At 45.9% G+C, this 27,317-nt stretch overlaps 2 protein-coding genes and 1 long non-coding RNA gene across 11 annotated transcripts in view; all 3 read right to left on the reverse strand.

The window, feature by feature from the left end:
- Positions 1 to 460: 460 nt before the first annotated feature.
- LOC306811271 (aldehyde dehydrogenase family 3 member A2-like) lies at positions 461 to 7,831 on the reverse strand. 9 transcript variants are annotated; one of them, XM_079324809.1, is made up of 12 exons: positions 7,430 to 7,706; positions 6,680 to 6,851; positions 6,096 to 6,327; positions 5,925 to 6,010; positions 4,852 to 5,060; positions 4,594 to 4,711; positions 4,356 to 4,497; positions 4,061 to 4,227; positions 3,833 to 3,932; positions 3,185 to 3,420; positions 2,146 to 2,269; positions 461 to 1,883 (listed from the first exon to the last, which is right to left on the reverse strand). In XM_079324809.1, exons 2-11 carry the CDS (start codon positions 6,839 to 6,841, stop codon positions 2,189 to 2,191), a joined length of 1,533 nt encoding a protein of 510 aa, XP_079180935.1. In that variant the 5' UTR covers positions 6,842 to 6,851; positions 7,430 to 7,706; the 3' UTR covers positions 461 to 1,883; positions 2,146 to 2,188. The 9 variants fall into 9 exon arrangements, with proteins under 9 accessions (XP_079180935.1, XP_079180934.1, XP_079180933.1 ...); XM_079324808.1 differs by lacking the exon at positions 7,430 to 7,706 and adding an exon at positions 7,285 to 7,365; XM_079324807.1 differs by lacking the exon at positions 7,430 to 7,706 and adding an exon at positions 6,996 to 7,231.
- A 3,647-nt stretch (positions 7,832 to 11,478) lies between these two features.
- ULK2 (unc-51 like autophagy activating kinase 2) overlaps positions 11,479 to 27,317 on the reverse strand; it is a 35,912-nt gene continuing 20,073 nt past the window's right edge. The window contains exons 15-28 of the mRNA XM_079325093.1: positions 27,185 to 27,277; positions 24,170 to 24,307; positions 23,056 to 23,201; positions 22,772 to 22,852; positions 19,795 to 20,081; positions 19,478 to 19,671; positions 18,732 to 18,841; positions 17,770 to 17,922; positions 16,952 to 17,160; positions 15,525 to 15,703; positions 14,542 to 14,660; positions 14,039 to 14,196; positions 13,426 to 13,561; positions 11,479 to 13,335 (exon numbers count right to left, since the gene is read on the reverse strand). Of these exons, the coding sequence (XP_079181219.1) occupies positions 13,268 to 13,335; positions 13,426 to 13,561; positions 14,039 to 14,196; positions 14,542 to 14,660; positions 15,525 to 15,703; positions 16,952 to 17,160; positions 17,770 to 17,922; positions 18,732 to 18,841; positions 19,478 to 19,671; positions 19,795 to 20,081; positions 22,772 to 22,852; positions 23,056 to 23,201; positions 24,170 to 24,307; positions 27,185 to 27,277 (2,071 nt within the window). The 3' untranslated portion in view covers positions 11,479 to 13,267. The remainder of the gene's footprint in view (positions 13,336 to 13,425; positions 13,562 to 14,038; positions 14,197 to 14,541; positions 14,661 to 15,524; positions 15,704 to 16,951; positions 17,161 to 17,769; positions 17,923 to 18,731; positions 18,842 to 19,477; positions 19,672 to 19,794; positions 20,082 to 22,771; positions 22,853 to 23,055; positions 23,202 to 24,169; positions 24,308 to 27,184; positions 27,278 to 27,317) is intronic.
- LOC306811429 lies at positions 26,098 to 27,159 on the reverse strand. Its single transcript, XR_013776671.1, has 2 exons — positions 26,959 to 27,159; positions 26,098 to 26,927 (listed from the first exon to the last, which is right to left on the reverse strand). It is a non-coding gene; the product is annotated as an uncharacterized lncRNA (long non-coding RNA).

Raw genomic sequence — 27,317 nt, forward strand, 5'->3', positions numbered from 1 at the left:
GGGGCGATCCCTCCTCCCACGGGAGTGCTGGCCCTGGCCCAGGGCTCTTGCTGGGTACAAAATGCCCTTTACCCAACCCCATCCTGGGCTGTGCAGCCTGGTGTGGAGCTGATTCCAGCCAGGGCAGTGACTCAGCCCTGGTGTGGGATGCAGAGCCCACGTGGCTTTGCCCACGCCGGGCACACGAGGCTGGGGACGAGTGGCTCACGTGCCACAGCTGGCAATGCTCAGATTGGGGATCCAAAAATCCCCACCAGGCAGGGGGCAGGCAATCCAGGCATGGATTTGAAAAGGGGAAACAGGCAAGCTCCTCTACTGGCTCACCCTTCTCCCTGCCTGGCTCCAGGAGAATTTTCTGCACCCAGCAGAGCTCCAGCCTTACCACACATGTGTGCCACTCAGCCAAGCAGACCAGCACAGCAGGATTCCTCAGGAGACTGCAAGGACTTACCACACTCAGTTTATTATTTAAATTTTCTGTGTTTATTTAGTGTCTTGCAAAATGTATCATCAAAAAGGCTTAGCACATGGATTTTCACCAGACATGAAGAAATCCCACTTATTGCACAGTAAATGTAATTTTGTACTCTATATTAATTGCATTTAGTAATATTTTTTCAATTTGCTTTAACATTAATAGTTCTAAGGCTCTTTCACCTTCAATTCCTTCAGCATCCTTCCCCCAAGCTAGAACAAGCCCCACATTATCCCCCAGTGCAAGATTACAGCATCCTGAGAAGCTCAGACACGAAGGAGCACACACACTCTTCCAGTAATTGTTTTCCCTTGGAGGAATCTGACCAGGAACAGCTTTGTACTGGCTTTGGATGGGATTAAGTTAATTTTTGTGGCACACACTAAGTTTCTTTGTAGAAGGATGGTTGTGTTTTGAATTTGTGACATTGGGAGTTAAGGTGTTTGTCTTCCTGAGTCACCACCAGGTGTAATGATGCCCTGCTCTCCTGGGGATGGTTGAACACCTGCCTGATGAGGGGAATTAACGAACAAATTCCTTAATTTGTTTAGATCTGCCTGCAAGCCCAGTTTTCACTTCACCTATTAAAGTATTTTTATCTCAACATACAAGTTTTCTCACTTTCTTCCAATTCTCTTCCCCATCCCACGGGGAAAAAGCAAGTGGTTGTGTGGGGCTGGGCTAATCCACAAAGTATTTGTCATTCCCACTTCTCTGAACAGGCCTGAAAGTTCTTTTGCTCCAGCATGAGACACTCATCTGCACAAAACAGGCAGTGCAGGCATCACCTTTGGAATTTTCTAACTGCTAAATAACTGTTAAAGGCACATGATGAAACACAGAAACCAGCAAGCAGCCCCTGACCAGCTGTGGATGATTCTGGTTCACAGAGATGTGAGAATGTTTCACCTCAAATAAATGGCAAGGGGAACCTCACTGGGTTTATTCACAGCCATCACTCTTGGCCAAATGCATTGGGCATTGCCACCAAGAGGGTGGGTGTTCAGACCATCCCCAAAACTGCAGGGAAAACACTGTGAGCCCAAGGATTGCTGAAACTTCAGCTGCTGATGGTCACTGAGGGAAGGTGAGTGGTTTGGTGTGTCCCTGGAAGCTCTGCATGGCACGGGGTAGAGGCAGGGACTGGAATTTCTTGCTCTGCAGTCCTCCTTCGGAGAGCTTGTCCCCACTGGTCCCTCTGTTCCAGCATGGCTTTTAAGTAAACAGGAATCTGAGCCTTCTCGTGGTTAGTGCCTCTCTAAGGCTACTCTGTGTGCTCGACAGCTCACTGAAATCACCCAGAAGAAAAGAAAATAATGACTTCCCAGCTTAAGGAAAGAGACACAAAGCGAGCACCCAGAGTATGATGTGCACATGGTGCCTTCTCCTCTCTTCATCAGTTAACCACCTGTGAGAGCAAAACACAACACCAAGGTCCTGTGAAGGATCTGCTGAGACAAAACCAACTCCCCTTCTAGAAGAGCCTGAAGCAAAGCCCCTTCAGTCAGAGGGTTCCCCCACGTGCAGCTCTCCTGCCCCTCAGCATGCACTGCTTATCTCAGATGCCAGGGAAAGCATTGTGCTCTGGCTCAGCCCCACATTCACTCAGCTACAAAGCTTTTCCCAATCTCAAACTAGGTCTACACACAGGAGAAGAAAAAGGCTCCTACCTCACCGTGACAGCCACAGCAGTGCTCTGAAACCTGCTCCTCCTTACCACCCACTGGGCCAGCCCAGCCTCTGCACAGCCAGCACAACCAAGAGGGCTTTTCTCTTCAGCACAGACTGGTGGCTCTGAGAAACCCAAATCATTTCAAGATGCTGTGAGTTTCCCCCCCTCTCATTCCCCTACACAGGGCCTGCCTCCCTGCCTTCTGCCTCGAGGCCTGGGCCAGTTCTTGGCTCTTACATCTGGATTATGTGGGCAGGTTATTTGCCCTGGGATGTTGGGCTCCTGGGTGTCTCCTTGCAGCAGCAACTACAGACTGAAGGGCAGAGTCCTGATCCATCCTGCCACCTCCTGTGCCCTCAGGAGATGCTCCCTTAAGCTCACTAAACCCCATGGAGCAGTTGGTGAAGGCACATGTTTGGTTTGTAAGACATGGACAACCAACTGTGATCATGCTTAAAGATTCAGATCTTGCTCCTCCACCTCAGGAGGCATCATGAGCCTCTTGGTCCTGCAGAGAGGAGAGGACATCCCACCCTTCTGCACTACCCAGCTGGAAGCAAGGGAGGAAATGGGAATAATTGAGCTGAGGTCAGACAGGGGCTGCAATGGGTGAGAAGGAACTCTTAAGAGCTTGTTGCTGACCCCAGCTTTGGGACACAGCTTCCCTCCCCAGGGTGCCATGGCACAGACTGCAGCTCTCTGGGCTGTGAGGCAGCTCAAACACTGCTGAAGGAAGCCCTGGAGTGGAAACTGCTCCTAAACAGTCCAAAACAACCAACCTCTGCCTCTGGAGGGAGCATCCCACGGGTGTCACCTACCAGGGAAGAGCAACAAGGAGCAGAGCAGCCTGCCAAGTCTCTCCAGGGATATTCCTATTCTACACACTGCTTGCAAGAGTGAGAAGGTAAGAATTTAAGGTGATATCATAGATCTCAAGACAGAAAAAGAAGTCAGGCTTTATAAAAGGCTGCAGTTGCAAAGAACAGATCAAGTAAATCACTCATGAACCCCACAGAGAGCAAAGACCCAAAACTCACCTTAATCATCACCGCTGCCACAACCCCCAGCAGGGCCAGGACAAAGAGCCCGATTCGGGCCTTGTTGAAGCGCTTGAGGAGGAAGAACTTGGCCCAGTCCACCTTCTTCTGGCTGCCAGGGGGGTACCTCATCTTGTTGGTGCTCTCCATCTTCAGGTCCTTGATCAGGCAGGCGCGGCGGTGCGAGAAGGTCTCGAAGCTGTGCTTGCCGTGGTAGGCGCCCATCCCGCTGTGGCCTGGGGACACAGGCAGCTCAGCCAGGCTCAGCCAGACAGAACTGCCCTCCTGAGCACAACTGACCCTTCCCCTGCAGAGCTTCTCAGTCTCTGCAATGTCCATCTGTGCTCCAACCCTCTTCTGCCTCACCTCATCTCTGCCAATCTGATTGAAGCTAATGGTTTTAATGCACCCTCCCCATCAGGCTGCACTAAATGCTTCAGTCTTTCCAAAAATACACCCAAAGGTTTTTCCCTCCTGACCCCTGTCCTAATGTACACACAGAACTCATCATTATTATCAAGACCTGCTTCACAGAGACTCTTGGGCTGTAGGAGGTACAGGGATACCCAGACACAAACAATGAGCTGTTGTTCCCTAGGACAAACCATGCAGTAAGTCCCAGCTCTTAAAGAAGCTCCAGTAACTTACCAACACCACCAAAAGGCAAAGTTGAGAGGAAGAAATGCATAATGACATCATTTCCAGTCACACCACCACTGGAGGTTTCTGAGATGACTCTCTTGATTAACTAGAAAAAGGAAAAACAACAAAACAAAATATTAAAAAAGTTCAAAGACCAGACCATGTAACTGAGATTACTGGGAAGAGAGATACATGTCAACAAAGTTCATCTCCTCTGGCACAGCCCAGAGCAACCTGCTTGTTGTTGGAGAAGACATAGAGGGCAAGGGGCTTCTCCCGAAGGTTGATGAACTCAATGGCTTCCTCCACACTCTTCACTGTCACAATGGGCAGCACTGGGCCAAAGATTTCCTCCTCCATCACCTTTGACTCCGGGGAAACATCCGTGAGGATGGTTGGTGCTGAGGGAAATGGGACAATGAGAGAACAGCATGAGCAGGACACAGGGCTGGCCCAAGTCAGGCACAGACAGACAGACCCCAAAATGCACCCACCACCTCCTCCCCTCCTCAGCAGCTGCCAGCAGCACCTATGAAGCAGGAGGCCTCATCAGTCTCTCCCCCAAGAGCAATCTTCTGCCCTTCCAGCAGGCTCTTGACCCTTTTGAAGTGGCGCTGGTTGACGATCCTTTCATAGTCTGGAGATGACTTCACATCTTCCCCATAAAATTCCTGACAAAAGGCACAGCAGAAACAAAAGTGCTCAGCCACAGCTCCAGGAAATCTCACCTGGGACAATTCCCATGGCACAAGGGACTCCTGCCTCACCTTCAGAGTTGCCTTGATGTTCTCCACCACCTTGCCCTGGATGGATGGGTGGCACAGGATGTAGTCTGGGGCGATGCAGGTTTGCCCACAGTTCATGTACTTGCCCCACGTTATCCGCCTGTGAGAAGGGAGAGGGGGACGTGCTTTCTCCATGGTCAGTCCCTTCCACACCCCTCAGCCCCCTGGGCTGGGCATGCTGGCCCAGGGATCTCCCCCTGCCCCAGTGCTGAGGGCCCATCAAGGCTGCAACAAGCTGACCTGCAGGCGACAGCCAGGTCACAGTCCTGGTCGATGTAGCAGGGGCTCTTCCCCCCCAGCTCCAGGGTGACAGGGGTCAGGTGCTTGGCAGCTGCTGCCATCACAATTTTGCCCACTGCAGTGTTGCCAGTGTAGAGGATGTGGTCAAATCTCTGTTTCAGCAGCTCAGTTGTCTCAGGAACTCCTCCAGTGACCACAGGGTACAGCTCCTGCAGGGCAAACATGAGCCTGAGAGTTACCTTGATTCAGAGCACTCACATCAAGGTATCACCTCTGCATGTGGCAGAGGGCAGACTTATTTGTGGCCTACTTCATGAAAGGGACAAAACATAGTGGTATCAGAGATATGCTCTGCTCCTTCCCCTGAAATGAATTTTCATTTCCCACACTGCCATATGAACTAAAAGGAAAGGAGGCTGAGGCCAGGGCTGAGTGTGGCTGTGGAGCTGCTCCCACACAGTAAGGATCAGGGTGCATATGACAGCCAGGCTCTCCCAAGGGCTGCCTCCTTCCCCTGCTCCTGCCTCCCACCTAGAGAAGGTGCAAACTCCCTGGAGGAAACTCCACAGGGCTCTGTGCAGTGACAGCAACAGTCTATCTCTGTGACAATGCAAGGGATAACAGAACTGCCAGGCAAGAGGAGGAGAAACAACACCTCCTCCTATGAGTGCAGGACGTGGAAACCCAGGACAGACTGCCATAGAACACACAGTGCCCATTCTCAGGAAGAGCCAGGCACAGCCACCATCCTACAGAACCCCTGCTGACATGAGGGCATCCCCAGCACAGCACCAAAAGAGCAGCTCCTGCAGTGAGAATTACACACACCCCTCTGCATATGGTCATGGGTGTCAAAAAGGCTGTCACACTGCAGCAGCACTGTGTAAGCTCATACACAAACACAGGCAAGATCTGTCAATGTACCTTTGGACTCTAACAGTAACTCAACCCCTCCTGTGCCTCCTGCTTATGCTCCTTTGAAGGAAGCAGGTAATGGATTTGGCTCGAACCTGCAGGATCCATTTGGAAGCAGGACAGATCAAGAATCACATCAGGCAAGGGGCCACACTCACCTTGTCCAGGTACTGCGGGAGGAGCTCAGCCAGCAGCCGAGCCGTGTTCTCACTGACCTCTGACGGCTTCACCACCACGGCATTGCCTGCAGGGCACAGCCAGCACACACTGTGAGCCCTCACAGCCTCCCCCAGCTCTAGCACCACCCCTGGGGCTGTGCTGGGCCCCACCTGCTGCGATGGCCCCGATCAGGGGCTGCATGACCAGCACAAAGGGGTAGTTCCAGGCCCCGATGACCAGCACCACGCCCAGGGGCTCGTAGCCGATGTAGGCCTCGTCCCTCATGGTCAGCAGGTTCTTCTTCACGGGCTGAGGGGCTGCCCAGGATGGCAGCTTCTCCATGGCCAGCGCCAGCTCCCCCAGCACGCCCAGGATCTCCTGGCTGTAGGCGTTGGGCCCCCACTGAAACAACAGGGATTTTGGGGAAGGGATGGAAAGGGCACCCACCTCTCATAGCCGCCATCACAGCCCCAGCGTCTGTCACCGCAGTGACAAAGGATCCCTGGCCAGTCTCGCTGTCTGAGGCAGAACCCAAGACCTGACAGCCAGGATTGTCTCTGCAGTCCTGCCTTAGACGAACTCCTTCTTAAAATGATGGCACAGACCTCTGCAGGCCCCAGTGGGAGCCAGGGCCAAGAGGGACAGCAGCAAAAACCATTCAGCAGGGCAAAGGCAGCCCTTGGCCTTCCCACTTTCCCTTCAGGGCCGACCACCACCCCTGCACGCCCGATGGGAGAAACTCCCCGAGCCAGACCTTGTTGAGATCCGCCTTGAGGGCTGCCAGGATCTCCTTCTCCTTCTCCTGCACCATCCTCTCCAGCGCCTTCAGCTGCCGGATCCTGAACTCCAGCGGGCGGCTGCGGCCCGAGCTGAAGGCGGCCCTGGCCCGCGCCACGATCTGCTGCATGTTCTGCATGGCGCTGGCTCTGAGGAGACACCGGGACCCCGGCTCAGCACGGGCGCTCCCCGGCCGCGCTGCCCCGCTCGGCCCCGGGCTCCCCCGCCCCATCTCCCGCAGACAACACGCCGCCGCTCGCCCCCAGTTCCGCCGCGTCTCTCCGAAGCCTTACGTAATTCCCGAGTTAGAAAAGTTTGGAAAGCAGCGCAGGGCGTTGGTGGCAGCGCGGGGATGTCACGGCGGAAGCCGAGCGCTGCTCGGGTGCGGTGCGCGCACCGCGGGGACACGGAGCGATGCGGGGACCACCCCACACACCCCCCGAGGAACCGCGGGGACCCTCAGCGACACCGGGGCTGAGGTGACAACCGCAGCGGCGGCCGCGGCGCGCTGGTGCCAGCCGCTGGCTGTCCCCCCGGGCAGCGCCCTCCGCCCCGGGCAGCACCCGCGCCCCCGCCGCCCACCGGGGTCACCGCAGCCGCCGCCGCTTCCTCTTTCCGCTCACATGGCGGAACCGGAACGGGCGAGGTCCCGGTGGGAGAGAGGAGGAGGAGGAGGAGGAGGAAGCGGAGCGGGTGGAGGACGCGTCCCCGCGGGTCCCAGCGCTACCTTTCCCGGGGATGCTGCGCCGAGCTGCCGCACCGTGCCCTGGCACTGCCGCTTGTGAAGCGCTGCCGGGGCGTGGGGCGAGGGCAGAGTCCCCGCCGAGCCTTATCCCTTATCGGCGGAACGAGCCGGGCAGTGCTGCCCGCGGGTTGCCCTGCCCTGCCCTGCTGCTCTTTTGGGGGAGGCAGGATGGTGGAACTAACCTTGGTGCTGTCGTGGTGTGGGAAGCGAGCCAGAAAATAAACGCAGAGAAAGGAGCGCGGGCAAGGCTGGGCACATTCTGGTTAAAAATAGACACGCCACAACTTGTTCTAGGAAAATCACGGGGATTATTTTAAAATTGCGTGCTGGTTGTTACATGCTGCCTCTCGTGACATGATTTACCCGGGGCCTTTATTGCTAAAGTTGTATTGCTAAAGCCGCAGCTGTACCCCATTAAATCCATGCCAGCCACACCTTGTCACACAGGCTGGCACCTGGGTGCCCCCAGCATAGAGAACCCCTTCTCCTGCAAAGTTTAATCCCATTTTCCCACACCAACACGGCCCTCTGAAGTGAGAGTGCCCTTCAGCTTCAGATTGTGCAGATGCATAATTCCCCCCAAACACCAAACTTGGCTTCTATGGCCACTTGGCTTCACTAACACCTCCTGGGCTACAGCTCAGCAATTTCACAAGCTGTTGCACAAATTTCAGCAGTAAACACCCTGCTGTGGAGAATGACAAGAGCAACTGCTAAAACTCGCGTGCAGGAGGCAACATGAGATGGAAAAACAGGCTGGGCTTGACAGGGCCCTTCCAGGTGGTGTATGGAGAGAAGCTGGGTTTGCATTGAAGAAACCATGGGGGCAGAAGCAGCAAAGTTCCTCACAGGACCATTGCCTGATGCAAATGCTCCCCTTACCCTGTCAGCATCCTTGCAGGCACAGCAGGTTGGAGCTCTGTGCAGGCCCAAGGGAATTTGGATAAGGGATTGATGGTGCTGCAATCAGAGTAAAATCCTGAGCTCTCAGCACGGAGCTTTACATTGCTGCAGTGCACCCACCCAGGCTGGCAGCAGGAGCAGGGATGTGTGTGGATGGATTCTCCAGAGCTTGTAAAATTCTCAGCCATCAGCCCAGAGGGTTTTCATGTCACAACTGTGCTGCTTGTACTTGGCAGCACACACTGGAAGCAAATGCTCTGCTCCCAGTTATCCCAGTGGTCAGCAGGGATCAACCTTTGCAGAAATGAGGCAGCATCCTGGAAGAGTGTCCCTTTTGGTTCTTGTTGGGGACATCTTTTGGCCAGTTAAGGACAGGAAACAAGGCTGAGGGCTTTTTTAGCATTGCTGAGTCTCAGCTGGGTGAGACACGTGGATTTCAGGGAAGTGTGGGATCCTGAGTGAGACAGAGGAATACCCCGTGCTCCCCACGCCTGGGAGCTGGCAGTGTTTTCTATTTTAATTCAATCACTAAGAAACAATAAAGGGAGCTATTTATGGAACTCCAGAAGAACTGGGAAGTGAGCAGTGCTGGGGTGGGCTCTGATCTGTAGTTACAGCAGTAAGAGGTGTTTAATTGAGAAGCTGAGCTCAATATTCCCCCCTCCCCTCACTCCTTGTAACCCTCATCCCCTCTTGGAGACAATTAACAGCAACGAGACAAATTCCTGCCCTGCCCTGGGGTGCAGCATTTTGTGCTGATCCTTACATTGCTTCCAAAGTAGAGCCTGGGGAAGGAGGACTTTGGTTTGGAAGATAAACTGTGCAGTATTTGGTTTCAAGAGTCCACCAAATAACACAGCTAATCAATAAATGTCCTTTTAGCTCGTACACCATGCTCACAGAACATCAAGTTTTCAGCCACAATCCTCAATCTCTGCTTAAATGTCTGCCCTAGTCTCAAATTCCAAGTGTTTTCTGGAAGTCACATAACCCAGCCAGATACAAAACCCAAACAGCACTCGACCATAAAAGCAGGCACAGAAGATGAAGGACAGGGAGAGGTTTTTAAGGAACCTACAGGAATCAATGCAGCTCAGTTCATTTATGGCATCACTTGTTTTGAAAGCTGTGGCTGATCTCACATTCGCAAGAAGGAGATACTGTGTCACACAGAGCCCGGGTCTGTGGGCTGCATTGTGGACAGAGTTCAGGCCATGGAAAATGTGAAAGGGACACAAAGAAACAATGGGAATGATTGGCACAAGGACTGCAACAAGACTCACCAGCCCCACTGGCACTCGGCTGCTTTCAGGCAGCAGGAGGGGGGAGCCTGCCCTGCACAAAAGCCCATTGAAAAGGTGTTTGTCCCAAGGAGCAGTGCCAAGGCTTCCTTCAGCTGGAGACCTCAGCAGAGGGGTTACCCCGATGGAATTCTCTGCAAAAAGGAGCTGTGGGGACACTCTGGGAAAAGCCACAGCCAGGACCATGGCTCAGGTGGGGAAGTTCAGGATAAATAGAGATTTGATTAAAGACTTAAAAGGCATCCTGGATGGTGAAAAAAGATAGTAGCAAGCAGAGCTCAGAGAAGACAAAGAAATCAAAGAATCAAAATTTTAATAAAAAAAAATATATATAGGAGAGGAAGCAGGAATGAAAAAGGAGGTGGGTCACAAGCCAGCCTATCTGAATTTCAAAGCCTTCAAGCTTTGGAAGCAGCAGGATCCAGCTTTCCCTGCTCCAGATGAAAAGCAAGTTTTCCTTTTTGGTGTAGCAGGGCACAGCACTGAGACATGGGTGAATCACAAGTTATTGCCTCTGAACCCTGAGGTGATGTGATAATAACTTGATGTAGCTGTACAAGACAATAGCAAGAACTATGTAAAACTCAGGCAGTCCCAGGAACAGTTCCCTCCTCAAAATGCTCCTTGGAATAACTTGCAGCATCTCAGTTGCAAGTTAAATTAACAGGATTTCCTCCTGTGTGTCAGGGGAAGGGCTGAGAGTTCAACTTCTTGCTTATGAAAAGCAGCAAATGTCAGAATTAAAATGTGTTTTAGACTCCTCAGCTGACATTTTGTAAAATAGACAGAGTGAAGCAAGTGCAGAACACTCAAGGAATTGCTGGATAGCTGAGCTAGAAAAGCACATCAAATCTCTCCTTTCAAGTTCAGTCTTTCAAAGGCTGGAAAAAAAAAGTATTTGGTAAAAAGAAGCACCTGCTGTTCAGCACGGAGAGCCAAAGCCAGAGGAGAGCTTCAGGATCTTTGTGGAATGAGCTTATGCAGAAAGACAGGCCATGAACATTGGTCTCCTCCTCCTGAAAACAGCCAGCAAGAATAGCCCTTTTCTTCTCCTCCTGTTTGTGCAGCTGTAGCCTTGCTGGCAAGAGGGGAAGGAGAATGAGCTTGAATCCTGAAAGGAAAGAAAGAAAACCAACAAAACCCAGTGAGTTCCTGAGAAAAGCAGCCTATCTCCTAGACTTGTGCATTAAGGCTGTTGCTTTGTTCCTAGATTTGGGCTCAGATATATCATTAGCATTCCCAGCTCACTCCTTCCTCATCCTCTTCATGTGCCACTCACAAGTGGAGGGGTTTTTAATAATAAATGGGGAAAAATTTGACAGTACAACTCAAAAAAATACAACATCCCTACAACAGCTAGCACAGCATACCTCAGCTGGGCAGAGGGGTGAGCTGTGAGGTGAACAAAGCCCATTTTCTGTCAAATTTGGATAGAAATTGTAACTTCCTGCCAGCTTTTGTCAATTAGCTCTGTATATGCTGTCCTGGCAGCCCTGACAGCTCTCCTTTGCAATAAATAAGCACCTTGTTGAAAGATCATACAGCTGTTACCCAGGATCCTACTTAGCATTTTTGTTTTCCAATCCAAGTTTAAAAAAAACAAATTAGAAAAAAAAAAAAAAAAAAAGCAGGGTAAATTGTCTTCCTAAAGCCAGAGAAAAACAAACTCAGGGACATTTTGTACCAGAGCTATCTGATAATGAACTCAAGGATGCTGCCCCATCCTGCCCTGCTGGCAGGTCCAGCATTCAGCAAATTCTTTACCCAAGCAAGTAGAGAATTTTTCCTAAATTTAACACCTCTGGTCACAGAGACACAGCAACTCAGTTGTACCATAGAAACACTTCTAGTGTCAGTATTTATTTTTACCTTAATATACATTTATACAGGCCATAATAAAAAGGCTATTACGCAACAGTTCAGTGAGTTATTACCTAGTTCCAAGAATAATGCATGCAATTACAAAGGAGAGGTAGAAACACTGTATTAAAGACCTAAAAATACAAACATTATATAAACAAACACTTTCAAATTAACTGTTGGAATTTCATACAGATAAATAAGGTAAAAAGTACATTACTCTGTCAAAGTAAAGGAAACACATGGTTATCCCAACACTGAAACAATATTTTGATGTGTAAGCCCTGTACAACTTTGTCAAATAGTTCAGACCACTGTGTTTAAGAGGATTAAAATGATTTTGTCCTGGAGAATGGTTTATTCAAGTATTCAAGCAGTTGAGTAACAAAAAAAAGTCCCAAAAATAAAGTACAGGAACCATTTCCAGAGAAGCTGATCTGCCTGAACACTTTGCAAATCGCTGTCCTGATGATCTCATGGGATGCTTGAAATGACAATGCCTATAAGGCTAAATGAGGCTTCCCACCTCTCCCCCCAAATGCACACAAAATAATCCTGATTTTTCGCACACTCTATATGTAGACATTCTACATCATTTTATCAGCATCTCAAACCACAACATTATTTTCTGGTTTGGTTTTTTTTTTTAATTTTTTTTTTGCATGGTTCCTTGCAGAACCTTTCAGTTTACAGTATTTATTGTAATACTGCCCAAGAAACAAACTACAGAGAACTGTCATTACACCCCTAAAGACTGCAGGCATTAATGCACATATTGCATGCACAACAAAAGATGCAACCAAATCTATAGAAAAAGCAAACAACCAGCAACTCAACATTGCTATTACTGAGAAAGTCCAGAGCAGTAGTTACTCAAGTATTAGACAAATAGGTATAAAATGGAAAGGTTCACATGAATACAAGTTTTTACACAGTTTGTTTGAAAGTCTTCTAGAAGCTACATTTGAAATTCTGAAAAGAATTTTATGTACACTGAAATGAAATTCAGCCAAGTCCATTGTGCCTTCTTTCTCTAGATTTTTTTTTTTAACATAGTTCTTCAAAAATGAATATACAGTTGCTTTAGTAAATTAGTGCAAAACAAAATATTTTGGAAGAAGATCATCAAATTGTATCCACATCAGCTGAAAAGCCCCTGGGGATTTTGCACAGATTTTCCACTTTTCCCCTGGGGTGAGAGTGTGTTTGTCATCCCTTCATATGACAACCTGAGCCATGTGTACAACAGGTGAGCTCCCAGACAAGGCAGCTGAGCCCCAAAAAGCTTCAAGCAGCACTTGCACATGGTTAGGGCTTCCCAAATTCACTCAGCCACATTTTACTGAACAACTTAAAAACTCTTGAGGGAATCTTCTGAGGGAAAAGTTTTTTTGTTTTTTTTTTGTACCTGATGCAGAAGGATCCGCTCTCTAAAAACCTCACGAGGAAAAAGCCAACAAACCCTGATCATTCAAGTTCAAAGCACATGTACAAGGATCAGTTTGAAATGTGAAGAGAGATTCTTTTAAATTCTGTTGCTAGGAAGGAAAAGGAGCTGCTGGATTGGTAAGGCAAGTGTACTTTTGGAATTTCTCCTCTTTGAATACGCTGCTGTTTCTTTGGTAGTCACCACAGAAATGTAAGAATCATCTTCCACATGGGGCAGAACAAGGACAACAATGAAGCTGTAGTGAAAAAAGTGCAGTATCACTGATGTGGTCCCTTATGTTCACACCATCTGGTCCTCAGGATATTCCTACTGCTCATACACAGCCACTGTGCTGTAGCAGAGTGCAGAAAGCCTTCGCTCGATGCTGGATTTATCTGCAGAGAGAGGCACAAAGGTGATTCATTATCAGAGTTATTTCAAAATGTGCTAATTCCATGTAATTTTCATTATCCAGCTGAACTTACACTTGTGTACATTTTCTATATCTGCAGGGTCTTGCAGGATTTTAGTCAGTCCCTCCAGCAGCAGGGCTGCCTTGTGGTATCGATATGTGATATCTTCAGTTTGCTGGAACATCTCATCCAGAGCTGCTGACTGCACCTGCAATCAGTCAGAACACTCAGTTTCAGAAACTCCCTTAGGCAAGCAGCAAAATGAAAAATTCAGAATGAATCACCTAAAAGTGTCATTAAGAAACTAATTTCCAGCTTTGATTTAGCTGATGTGTTGTTGTAACTAAGACAATAAAATGCAGGTGGATCTGTAAGGTCCCTTCCAAACCATTCTGTGATTCTGAGAGGATGCAGCACCTTATATTTATATGACTAAATAAGCTCATTCTTACACCTGCATTCTCTTGAAAAGAAACAAATCAATTGTGCACAACACCACCATTATCAGAGTTAAGCACAACATTTTCCAGAATTTTCTGTGTGACACAAGAATTCCCTCTCACACTAAAGCAGTTAACTTTTCTTTTTGGTCACTGAAAATATCCATTCTATTTTCTGGTTATGGAGAGGAGATATGTGAGAGAAGGCAGCAATTGCTACAGTTCAGGGAAGAGGAGGGATTTACCATTTCCACAGCACAGTTGTAGATGAGTTTCTCTGCAGTTACACTGTTGATTTCATCAATGAACCTTTGCTTGTCCGAAAAGAAACGATTCAACTTTTCTGTCAATTTTTTGCACATTCCAATACAGAATTTGTATCTCTCATTGAGGTTTTTCACAACTAGGAGAAAGGTAAGAAGAAATTAAAAAAACCCAAAAAACCAAAAACCAAAAACTTAGCCTAAGTTCAGCTTTGCAAAGTAAACTTGTTTAAACTTGTAATTTTAGTGTTTATTTACTCCACCACTTCTATGACTTCAGTATCTATCAAATATCAAATTTTAAGTTAATGAATACCCATTTCCTAACTGTCTCTGGCTGTTTACTATCAGAATTGTGCAATTGTACATATCTACAGTTCTCCTGCAAAGAAAAACAAAACAAATATTGCAACTTAAACTTTCTGAGTGATGTAATCAGCAAAGCAAATTCACAAGCACAGCAAATTAAATGATGTTGCATCTACCTTGCTTAACAGCAGTGGATGGGTTCAGTTTCCCAGATTTGACCTGTGCTTTGGCAAGATGCAGAGAAGATGCCAATAACTGGGCAGCTTTCATATACAACACCAGCTGCTCCACTTGTCTGGGGAGAAGAGGGAAAAAAAAAAAAAGTAATTTATGCATCAAAATACCTTTTTAGAATGCATTCAGGCCAGGGCCAGACACCACTTTTTTTTAATCACAACTCCCCACAGGACTCAGCAACAGCAGAAAAGGAAGACAGATGTTTAAAATGCAACTCCACCCCTCCCCTCCCTTCCCCTCACAAACACTCTGTCATGGGGTGAGGGGACATCTGCTCATTTAGGAGCTGCAGCAGCAAAGACAAACTGCTTTAAATGCAGACATTTGAGAAAGGAGCACTTATTTGTGGGGACTCTCTGCCCGAGGTCAACCTCTCACCACAGTGACTGGGTGTACTTTTCATTTCCTATCCCCCTGAAATTCTCAGTTGTGAAAAGCAAACACTTCACAGGGGTTTTCTGTTGGGTTTTTATTACTTCAGGAAGAAGGCAGGAAGTAGAACTGCCCTTTCCCACCACTTCAAATTTCTCATACTTCTCGTTCCTTTTGATTTTATATTAGGGCTGATTGATTGTTTTTTTCCAGTGAAACCAAATTTGGACACTTCTTCTCCCCTCCCAAGCTCCACCTCAGTGCTTCAGTCAACAGGAAGGGATGAGGGCTCACATCTGCCAGAAGCTGGTACACAAGTTTCTATGCTCAGAAATGCAGTGCTGCACCTCAAGCCTGAACTCAACACCTTCCCCAGGAAAGTGGCAGACCAGAAAAAAATCTTTGCTCTTTTTTATGTGTCCTCAGTTGTTAAAAAAATTTCTCTGAAGATTCTCTACAGGAAATCAATCACTCCCAGCAAAAAGGGCAGAGTTTCAATGTATTTTTGATGTGTTGGATCTTCACTAGTTCTGTCTGACTGCACACTCACCCCCATTCTTTGCTGAGCTGGCTGATCTGATCCACAACGATGCTCTCCTGGATCTGGTACAGTGACACAGCAGAAGTGCACAGGTCTGGGTTTCCTCCTCTCACTGCTGTCAGATCCAGAACACACTCTGTAAATGTCAGCATCATGTTTAGGTGACGCAGTGTGTCTGTGTGCTCTCTCTGTCAGAGGGAAAGATGACAGCAATTTAACCACTCTAAGCCATCAGCCACATTTAAAACTCTTGTTAATCATTTAAAGATTTCCTGGTATGTCAGTTCTGTGCAGGAATCATCTTGTGGTAGAGGCAGCATTAGGGATGACAGAACCAAATGGGCCCCAACAGATCTGAACTTGTGTTTTTTTGTTAATGAATTCAAGATATTGTAGCTTATACTTAAGAATCTTTCAACAAAGCCAAAGGAATTGGTACATGGAGTTCTATGTTGAAACCTGAGGAACTAAAGGAATCACAAGTGGGACAAATTACTTATTGTATTATCAGCAACACCAAAAGTATGCTTGGCACTTGTGTGAGGAGCCAGGAGGAACATTTGGCTTTTATTATGTAATAGACAATACCTACAAAAGAACTGATCTGCCTCACTCTAATTCATACTTGGTTCTGGAATTAAATTGTGTTAAAAGGTGGCTGTTACCAAAGTTTACACTTCAGACTAAAAACTTCAATTGGAGTGAACATCTACCTGCTGCTCTGTCAGTAAAACACACAACACACATGCAGAGTTCCTCCTCAAAAAGAAGCATTCAAAACTAATACAACATATCTTAGCAATGCTTATAATATTTTCATTAATAATACAGGTCTGAATACATTTCAAACTCTATCTGTGGGAAGAATACAGTGTACTGGTAAGCATTCATGTTATAAGAGATATTTCAGCAGGGACCCAAACACCTTCCAGCAAGATGTGAATGAGAATCCAGAACAGCAATCTGTCTTGAGAAATGTACACTCCAAGAATAGCATTCTGGTGAAAGACCACCTCAATTTGTGTTTGTAAAGTGTCACTCCCCCACACATTTTTAAAAATATAGGACAGTCTTGCCACAAGTAGGACTGAAGATCATTCCCTGACTGTGAAGAAGCAGTGAAGTGCCCAGAGGGGCTTTGTTACTGTCAGCACCCACATCCATTGCCATGTGACAGAGGCCTCTCTGGGAGGCTCTGGTGACAAAAGCAGTCATGTTCCTTTGGTTACCTACTCAAACATAGGAAATGCCAGCAGGAACTATCAAAGGGAAAAGGGCAACTACAGATACAGCAGTATTTTCAAGATCTTAAACAAAAAAAAACCAACGTGTGAGACTGCACAGAGGAAACTACAAAGCACACAGAGCAATCCTGCTTTCCCCACATCTTTCAGCAACACCACACATTAGAAAACATGAAATGATTGTTTCTATACCTCCATTAAAGTTTCCTCAGGCAATTCAGGAGCTTCAAAAGTGATAAATCCCTCTAGGCTGGGAGGGGAAGTACCATAAGGGATGTACTTCAGACTCGGAGCCGCCTCGGCGCCCGGAGGAGAGGAGCCCATGTAAATACCAGGAGGAGAGCCCATATAAACACGGCCACTGGTGGAGCACAGGGACCCTCCAGAACTGTTTGATCCCACTACAAGGAAAATAACACACACATTCAGTCTGATTCAGCACTGGGGATGTGGGTGACAGCAAGTGACACATGAGGAGCAGCACAGAGTGCCCCATGGAAGGCTCTGCTCACACAGCTCTGCACAGAGTGCAAAGGCTGAACTGTAACAACAATGACAATTTCTAACACATTCTGGGCTGACAAGGACTTCAGGTTGTGCTGTGGTGGATCACACTGCTCACCTGAAGCCCTTAAGCTTGAGGTCTTTGATGTTTGGCAGCACAGCTGACTCTTGCCAAAATGCAGGCAGCTCCCACCCTTGCTGTGCTGATTCTGGGACAAGGCATGGCAGCAGGCAAAAATCAGAATTCTGACTTTTCCTCTCCACCTTTGCCATAGAGTTGCCACTCCCAGTGAGGAGTAAAGCTGTGTACACAGGAGGTTACTCAATGCTGGATTGTAAATCTGTGCCTCTGACCCTCTTTAGGGGGGGAAAAGGCAAAAACTATCTGATATTCATCTCTACTTTCCAGAACACTTTTACTGTAGGCCCTGTGCAAGGCAGCAATCAGGCCCCAGAATTGCACAAGCCTTTGAGAAATGTCCAGACAACTGCCAGGCAAGTCTTACCTGAGGTGGTTCTGGTTCTGAGGACCATGTGGGTGCAGGTGGGAGGGGTGGCACTGCTTGGAGGGGACCCCACAGTGAACATGACAGCCCGAGAACTTGCCCCACTTCCCATGGATGGAGTTGCCATTGCAATCCCATAGGCTCCTGCAGGAGCTGGGAGAGAACATTGCAGCAGATCAGTCCCTATTCCATATAATCACACCAAGAAGTAATTACATGCAGCAAATTGGAGCACTGCAACACAATGTGCTTTGATGCAGATCCAAGCCCTGGACTAGTTAGAGGTTCTCACAGGAAATAAAATAAGCTGAGTGGACACTCTTGGTGAGATACAAAGTCAAGGTGCAGCTTAACATATCTTTTTACTTTCAATATCTCAGTGCTCTATTCTCAGCCAGAAAAGTGCAAGAGAGACTCCCTGAGAGCCTGAAGATGTCACTTTTGCAGCAAAAGATACAGCAGAAAAATTTTAAAGGCAGATCATGACAGGTCTGGAGGCTAAAGATCAGCCCAGTCTGCAGAACTCCCACATGCTCAAAAGGAAGAACTTCTGGTGGCAAGGGACAAGCTCAGGGAAGAGGAGGAAAAAAAACCCAATCAAACATCCAGAATTACATGAATTTGCTTTCACACGAAATCGAGGTGGATTTAGAAAATGAAAAGCCACAAATGCTAAATTAAAAATAAAACCAAACCAGAAAATCCCAAACCCCTCCAGCCAGCATAGGCAGTCAAGATATTTCTGTGTTTAGCACAGAAACAAGTATTTTCCTGTCTCAGTTATTTTTAAATGCTAAAGAAATGGAACAGATCCCCTTAAACATTAAAAAAAGTCTTCTATGCTGTGGCTAAAAATTGTCAGGACCAATTCTTACAGATGGAAGCAGAACTGTGATTCAGCTGGAACTTCATAAAAACCCAGGGATGGTGAAACAACTTGGATGTACTAGTCTGATCCTTACCTGTATCCATTGGCCTCTCTGTGTTGAGACTGTCTGTACTGCCTTGGTATAACTGGCCCCCAAGGGTGGTCTTCACCTGTTGATCTGACAGCTTCCCAGTACTAACAGACCTGGACAGGAAAACACACAAATTCCCCCCAAAAAAATAAGTAATTCAGGAATATCATCCAACTTGCAACTAAGGATAGCTAAGATTCTTGGTATTTACTACAGAGATTTTTTCAACAAAATAGAGAAAAAACTGAAATCTGGCTTGTTATCATGGATCTTCTAAAATAGAGCAAACCATAAAAATAACAAGACCTTTTACTCTTGAAAATTTTATATTGCAAATTTTGTCAAAGATTTTCAAGCAAAAAATGAACAGGCTTTACAGAGAGGCAATGAAATTCCAGATTCAGTTAATCAAAACAAAAGGGAACTAGATAGCAGCACAAAGTGCTCCAGGAAGTCCCTGCTATATTTATAGCCAGTACAAAATGTTTCTGTTGCACACACCAAACCTCAGCATCCCCTCACAGCTTTTTCACCCTCTGAGAGTGTGCAGTTCTGCTGTCTAGCTGCCTCCCCCAAGAATGCAAAATTTCTCCTAAAGCAAATGGGAGAGCTTTAAATTATCATTTAAACAGAGGGATTTGGAGAAATATCTCTTATAAACACCTCTACTCAAAAAGATACCCCTCCTCTTTCAAAATTTGAAATTTTTGAAATATCTGATGAAATATTCTGCTCCTGGCAATGCCTACCTGCCAAAGGTGGTTTTGCTGTGCTGCTCTCCTGCCTGTTTGTCAGCTGCCTGGCTGGAGTGGAAGTGGGTGAAGTCCCTTGGGTCAGTGATATCTTTAGGCTGCAGTGAAGTTTCAGCCAAGCCCTGGCGATTTGCCAAGGCCAGCAAGTTGGAGGATGCTTGAGTTTTAGGTATTTTGAAAGGAGCTGTTGCCTTTAAGAATCAAGAGCAAGAAAACACACACACATACACACAAAAAAAAAAAATCAAAGTTAGAACACCAAAATATTCTTGTTTTCAGGCACTGTGTTACTGAGAACTGCAAAGTGAACAAACCTTAGTGGGTGAGCCAATGATTGTTGGCAGTGGGGTTTTGAAGAGCCAGTCTGAGCTCCTGGGTGAGGATCCCATGTGCTTGGTAGGGGATGTTCCAAGGCTACCAGGTCTGCTTGGCTGTGGAGAATGACTGTATCCATACCCAGCATAGGATGGGCAGACTGGGTCTGAATGCTGCTTTCTGAGCTTCTGCTTGTTTTGGTAGATATCTGTGAGAGTAGGAGCACTCTGCAACCTTGCTCCCATCAAAAGTGACTGTGGAGACTGAGATGGTGGAATAGGAGAACCTGTGATGACAAACAATATGGTAAAATTCTACTTGCAGTGCTTGCAAAGTGTATTGATGAAGCCCAAAATTCCAGACAACAACATTAAACTGCAAATATTGAGATGTGTTTGATCATTAGCTCACTAGACAGCGAGAGGAATGGATTTAGCCCATGGATTATTTGAACTATTGCTACAACACATTGATGAGCCCTCCAAGCTGCCAAACAGGCACAATTTCAGGCTGACAGCTGTCCTGGCAGCTGCAGTGTGTCTGGCAACCTGCAGCAAGACAAATGAAGTGGTTGGATTCAGCAGGAATGGCATAACCAGCACTGAAATTCCAAGCTGAATGGAGGTTCTCAAGGCCTGGAATGATATTCCTGCAAACAAGAGCTTGAATGCAACATTGCATGTTAACAACTTGTCTTGTGTGTAATGACTTCATTTGCAGACACAAAGGCAGCTCATGTTCCTGCAAGAAAACTGGGTACTAAAAAGACCCAAATTATTCAGATGGAACAGTTTGGGGACATTACTTTTAGCAGTTGTTTACTTTTTAGTCTGTCAGACCGATTTTTTTTTCAAAAGCAGACACAGGAAATCCACACTTAGGTATGAGTTTCTCCTAAAGCAAATGGGAGAGCTCTAAGTTATCATTTAAACAGAGGGTTTTGGGGAAATAACTCTTGTAAACACCTCACCTACTCCAAGATGCCCTTCCTCTTTCAAAATTAGGCCTGAAATTGGATGAAATGTTCTGTTCCTCGTGTATGTATTTGTGTCTCATGATAAGGAACTGTGCAAAGTTACAAACACTTCATCAGACTTCAGCTTTATGGTCACAGCTTCCCACAGAAAATGCTTGTCTGCAACCTCAAAGAACTGACATTGAAGTGAGTTTCACTCATGTTAAAAAAAAAAAAAAACCAAAAGAGGAAAAAACTGAACCATACAACTAGAGAAGATTTTTAAAAGCTAGCCATGAGAATCTTCTGAGAGGCTTCATTTCATAAATGCCTGCTAAAAAAAACCACCCCAAACTTCTTGCAGTTTGCTCAGTAAAGTGCCCAGCTGTTAAAACACATCTTTCAGCCTTCTTAAGCCCATGTTTTTGCTAGTTGGATTTTGAATATGAGCTACTTCATCTTGATTTCATTCCACTCCACTAGGCAGTAGTTTCAGAACAGCCTGTCTGCCTGCAGCTCTAGCAGAGGGATCAAGTCTATTTCTCATTAACTTTCCAGCCAAGAATTTGCTTGCTTGAAATCCCTCTGCTTGTCTGTCTCACAGCACTGGGAAGTCTTCACCTGTCGTTTTAGAATCAGTCTGAAATTTCACTGGTTACTGTTCCAGTGTTGTTGCCACCCCAGGGAAGGCTTCTGAATTAAAAGTGTGTCCTGGGCTGCCACGGGCAGCAAGAACAGCTCAATTAGTTCAGAAGCTACATTACGAAAGACATCTCCAGTCCTCAGAAAAAATCTCAGCTCAGATGACCTCACCTCACCCAAAGCAACAAACTGCTTCCCATACTCCTCAAAATGCTGAGAAACAGACTTGTTGCAATTTGTGGTATTGTACAAACAGAAATACCACTGCAGCCATTTCAAATAAAGAAGTGAAACCAAGGAGGAAAAGAATGCAGAAAACATATGAAGAAATGAAACACTGAAACTCCTGCCAGCCATAAAAACAGTGCTGTGGTGTGTTATAAGTTAGTTTGATATAGGCAAAAGGCACAAAATCAACAGCCTGACAAAACTCTATCCAAATAAAAGTTGCAACAAGATAAGCAAACACAGTGCTTTGTATTCTCTTCACACACCCCCTTTTTCACTTTGTAAGAGACTATTTCATATCTAAGGATTCACTCATTCCTTTTGTTGAGACAGTCAATGGCACAGCAATTATAAAGGCAATTTTTGAGACACATCACAGAACTTATTTCATATGGATTGAAACCATTCCCAGACGTGTCTACTCCAAGAAGTGAAGGCTCTATCATGTCCAGATGGTTTTGGACAAGTGTTTAAATAGGAGAAAAACTCACAATGTAGTTTCAATATCACATCTTAGAAAGTCAAAATAAGAAGTATAGCTAGTATTTTAGATATAAAAGAAAATGCACTCAAAATGTGCACAGAGCAGAAGAACAAGTTGCTGAATTGCATATTCTTATACCAAATCCTTCTGGCATTACAGTGCAATTCCATCTTGAACAGTCTCAGAACATATTCAAGTCCTATGTCTTCTTGATATTTTTTTTTTTTTGTTCTTGCTGGCATGTCATAATAATTTATGACTTGCAAAGCTTGCTGAGTGCTTAGCAACAGGAACATCAGATCCCAGCTGATTTCCCAAGGGAATGATGAAAACGTGTTGCATGCTGTGCACTGGCAGCTCTGCCTCCCTTTTCTGAGAACTGGCATGACAGAGCTGGTCTATCAAAACCAGATTCTCAGAAGCATGTTACTACCATTCATTACAAACCAGCCCTGGTTAAAGACAGGCTTCAGAGTTGTTGTTCCATCTTGAGAATAAGAACTTTTAGTTGCTGTTTTATTGTGTAGGGAATTAGTTATGGGCAAAGGTATCACCCAGGCCACAAATGGGCCACAAAAATTCAGGGTCTCCTATTAACCCATTCTAATGTGTGTTGGCTCTCCTACCCCTTCACAAAATGCTGATTGCATGGTACAAAGCCACTCACCTGAGAAGTTTCTACTCCTTGATTCATGTCCTTGGAGTTGTCCACAACAACAGTGCCCAAGCTGCTCAGGTATGGTTCCAACTATGCAAACAAAACCAAAATGTGGATTTACACTTTATGCTTCACTTACAAAGATAAGTTAGTTTACTTCTGTGAGCCATTTAACAGAAATTATTCCTGCACACATGACCTGGCTGGGCAGATTGTGGTTTAAGAGTAACTTCAAACAAGAATTAGAGTTCTGAATGATTTCTCCAGATAAAGCTGAGCATTGCAGTGCTTACCTAGTGGGGAAGGAGAATATGGTCTGGAAGATCCTGTGGACAGCCTGCGGCCCACGGGCTGGGCAGGGTCAGCTGGCACTGGAGAGCACGAGCCCATCTTCAGGAAGCCCATGGGGCTGGTGTTGGAGCGTCTCACTGCCCCAGCTCTGCCAGGGAAATCACACACACTGTGCTCACTGCCTCTGTGAGATAAGCTTCAGAATGCCCCCTGAGGAGTCTGATCAGCTAAAGGAATATTGGTGTTTCAAGAGAAAGCTAAGAATCATACTGACAATAATAAAGATTTAATTCTCTTTACCACAGACTTTTAAACTTTCAATGCTTCAACATTAAAAAGACTTCCTTCAGTACAGCTTAACCTTCAAAAAACCTGATCATCTTTTTTTTTTTTTAATTTCACAACCAAGTATTGCTGCAAACGCCCATTTTTAAATCGGCAAATATTCTGATAAATTTTTCATATTGGGTCTGCAATACAGATCAGATAACTGCAAACAGATTATTTAAAGGAAAGTAATTTCCCTGAATGTAGCAACTATAATCAAATCAGGGATCCTGGAAAAAACATGCAACAAACCCTGGGTTTTGTTTTTGCAAAGATCTCCAGAGTTCTGAGTAGTCTATTTATGAGTCTTTGACCTTCACCAGCCTGATCTTGTAGACCACAAGGCAGAGAATAAGCCTGGCTCACTAGAGCCTTGTAATGAGACAAGCTGGTTAACCAGCATGCCAAAAATTGTTTCCTTGATATTCTACAGAACAAAGCATTCATCTCATCACCACATGTGTGAAAACAAAACATAACTTATTACTGACATTTCAGTTCATGATGTAATGCCATGCAACACACAAAGAGCAGTAAAAAAGCAAGACTTCATCTTTTTACCTTCTTGGGTTGCATTTTGAGTGAAAGAACAAGCTCATTTTGTTTTCATGAAATATTTCAAGTGCCCATCCAACAATCTTGAGATTGTGAAGGGCTTTTATTTGTTATCATTGAAACGTCTCTTCAGTGTGGCAAAAAAAATGACACTGGCAAGAAAGCAGGGACATCTTGCAGGGTACAAACAGCAACCAGACTCAAGAGAAAAAGAGTTAAAAAGCCCAGCCTCACCTGGGTGATCCGTGGGGGTTTGACACGGGGCTGGCAGTGGAGGAGAGGTTCTGCTCTATGCGCTGGTAATTCCGCAGCTGGGTGGGAACCGGGATCGGCGCCGTCTCGCTGCGGGGGGACACGGAAGGCTGACAGTGCCTGGGGTTGGAAGGTGTGGAGAACAGGAGATGGAGACAGGAGATGAATACAGGTAGGCAGGTCTCACTCTCTCAGAATTGTACTGTAGGAATTTGGAGAAAATCTAGGAAACAGGTAAATAAACTTCTGTGCTGCCTGGGTGCGCTGTGATCTCGGTGTGTCCTAACCCAGCTCCAGCGCTGCACTGAGGAGGGGCAGGAAGTGTTCAGGACTCCCTGCCTTCCCTGCACTGGCTGGGATCACATGGAGCTGGGATTCAGCCCTTGGTCACACATCACTGAGATCTCCAGATCCCTCTGACTCCCTGCCAAGCCTCATGCTGTGTTTACCACACTTGAAAATAGTGTTCTAGGAAAACCCAGAGCGCCAGGGACAGGAAGTTCAGAGCAGGACTGGAATGTGGACAAAAGCCACTGAAGCACAGGCAGAGATATCCCCAGAGACACTGTGAACTTGCAGGAGGAAAACATGTTATGTAATGTAACAACCAACTCCTGACAGGAGCAGCCAAACCACACACCTGAACATTAATCCACAGATTCCAACTGCAGATTGCCCAAGTTCAGCTGGAGTGTCAGCGACCTGCCTCACCTCAGTGTGGCTGATAAGGGACTCAAACCACTGCATGTAATCAGTAACCAACACTTTTAAAGGAAAACAGAACTCACCAGAAAGAATTTCAAACAAATGGGCTGTTTGGAACATAATCATTTCACTATCTGGTCTTTTATTGACCGTGCCTTTAAAGAAAGATTATAAATTCTTAGAAGAAATGTGAAAAAAATTTCTAGAAGACAGGCAGCTACAAGACTCCCTGCCTGGCTCCAGCTGAACAGAAATCTGGGGTTTTTAACTGTAATTGTCCTATTCTCTTTGCTACCAATTAGAATAAAATATTACTTCCTAATAGGCACAGAACTTCCTTAGCAAAGGAAACTAAGTTTGTCCTGCTGTTGCCACCCAGTTTCTGGATCCCACAGAGTAATTTGGAAGTTGGCTGTGGGCACACAGTCAGCAGAAACCTGAAAATTTCCAGGCAAGGAGAAGAACTCCCAAGTGGAAAGCACAGGAAGGCTGTGGGCAGCCTGCCATGACTACACAGCACATTCAGGGAGCACAGGGAGCCTCTCCCCAGGAGAGGGAAGCAGATGTTATTTAAACTGTGGCAGTGACACTCAGGAGACCATGAAGGCAGTTCAGCTTTTAAAGAACTCAGCAGAGAAAATGCCTTTCTCTGCTCTCACACAGCCTTGCAGGCTGAGCTCTGGCCAGGCATCCTCCAGTCTCATGTGGTTTGTTACCAGTCAGAGAAAATGCAATACAGATGTGTGCAGAGCTGCATGCAAATCTTGTTTCTCTGAGATCCAGAGGATAAAACTGGTAATAAACCACAGGAGAGTGAACCACCTTGACCTAGTCTGCCCATTCTGGCTGGAGACTGTCTGTGAAGACACACAGCAAAGTGTAACTTTGGGCATAATTAATTCAGTTTCATCAGCTAATCAGAAAGATTCACTGTTTCACAGGGCATAACCTTTTGTAAAACACCCAAAAATAAAAAGAACAACCCACAAGCAATGAAATAATATTTGTCAGGAAATAAAAAACAAGCCCCAAAACCAAACCCAGTATCCTGTAGAATACCATACACACACACTGCTTTATTCAAACTGTCTCATGCAGCCCCAAATGCAGTTACTGAATTAACTCAGCCAGTAATTAAATCAAACTATTATAGCACAGAGTGTGAACAGCAGGCACCTGTTTACAATCACATGACCATTTAGCATTTAGTAGTGTAAAGGCACCATAACTGGAATATCTTCATAGAATTTATAACTTTAAAAACTCTGCCTGACACAACCTAAAAAACAAAGAGCAGTGTATTTATACTACCCTGTACATGGCCAGTTCAGAGCAAATGGATCTCTACAGGCAAACCATCCCCATTATCTGCCCTTAAACATAAACCATGAGGCTAAAAGCTGTATTGACAGCTCCTGTCAGCAGATTTCACCAACTGCACAAAGATCAGCACAAAGTAACAAACTTTTCTTGTGACAAGCATTTCTAAACAAATAATGCTGACTTGCAGCCCTCTAGCACTGGCACAAGCCAAAAATGCACCCAACATAATAGCTTTACTCCCCAGTTAGCCACTCATCCTCTTTCTGTTTAGATTGAAAACATCATGAAATTCATCACTTGAATAAATTCTGCTTAGATATCCCATGAGTAATTAAACACCATAATTAAGCTTTATGTTTTCCAATGTAACACAGGAAAGATTTCAGGCCACACTGATGAAAATCAGTTCTATTTTAAACCAGCAGAAATTGAAGCCTACAGCCATGTGGAAGAAAGGACACTAATTACCAGTCCTGCTGATGGAAAACCTGCAATACATGTTTAGCTCCTTCATGTGACTTTGGCATTTTGTGAGGCACAACCATGAAATTCACAATAATTACTTGCACAAAAGCCACACCCAGTGACCAGACAAACCAAGCCAGCCACGAGACACAAATCCACAGCAATCTGGGCTTTCAAAGTTCCTCTTCTCTCACAACCACTTCTTAAAATTTATCTGCATTCAACATCTTGACTCACTACATGAAGGCTGTGCTGTCCTTCCCAACACCAAAAAAGACAAGTCAGTTATGTCCCTAAATTTCTGCTTTTAAACAGTTCAAAATTTAAACAGACAAAGAATGCTCTTAACTCCTTAAGAAAATTTTTTGGGGATGCACCAGATAAGGCATGAAGGGTAGAGAGCCTGGAGGTCTGGCTTCTATTTTAGTCTAGTTTCACAATTAAAAAAATTAAAATAAAGGCAAAACCAGAGAACAGCAGAGAATTTAAGGCCACATGCCACACCTGTTAGCTGCACCAGCAGCAGCACTTCGAGAAGAGGCTGAGGATGGTTTCTGTACAGTTCCTGAGCTCCCAGAAATAGTTAATGGTGACTGCCTGTGAAAACAAAAACCACTGTCAAGACAGGTCCTTACAC

The sequence above is a fragment of the Erithacus rubecula genome (genome assembly GCF_903797595.1).
Source record: "Erithacus rubecula genome assembly, chromosome: 22".
NCBI lineage: Eukaryota > Metazoa > Chordata > Aves > Passeriformes > Muscicapidae > Erithacus > Erithacus rubecula.

Excerpts from the sequence above, each read along its gene's own strand:
- LOC306811271 (XM_079324809.1), bottom strand. The coding sequence starts at position 6,841 with ATGCAGAACATGCAGCAGATCGTGGCGCGGGCCAGGGCCGCCTTCAGC. Across the intron at positions 6,011-6,095 it reads GATCGGGGCCATCGCAGCAG|GCAATGCCGTGGTGGTGAAG; the intron begins GTGGGGCCCAGC and ends TGTGCCCTGCAG. Across the intron at positions 5,061-5,924 it reads TCCCGCAGTACCTGGACAAG|GAGCTGTACCCTGTGGTCAC; the intron begins GTGAGTGTGGCC and ends TTTGCCCTGCAG.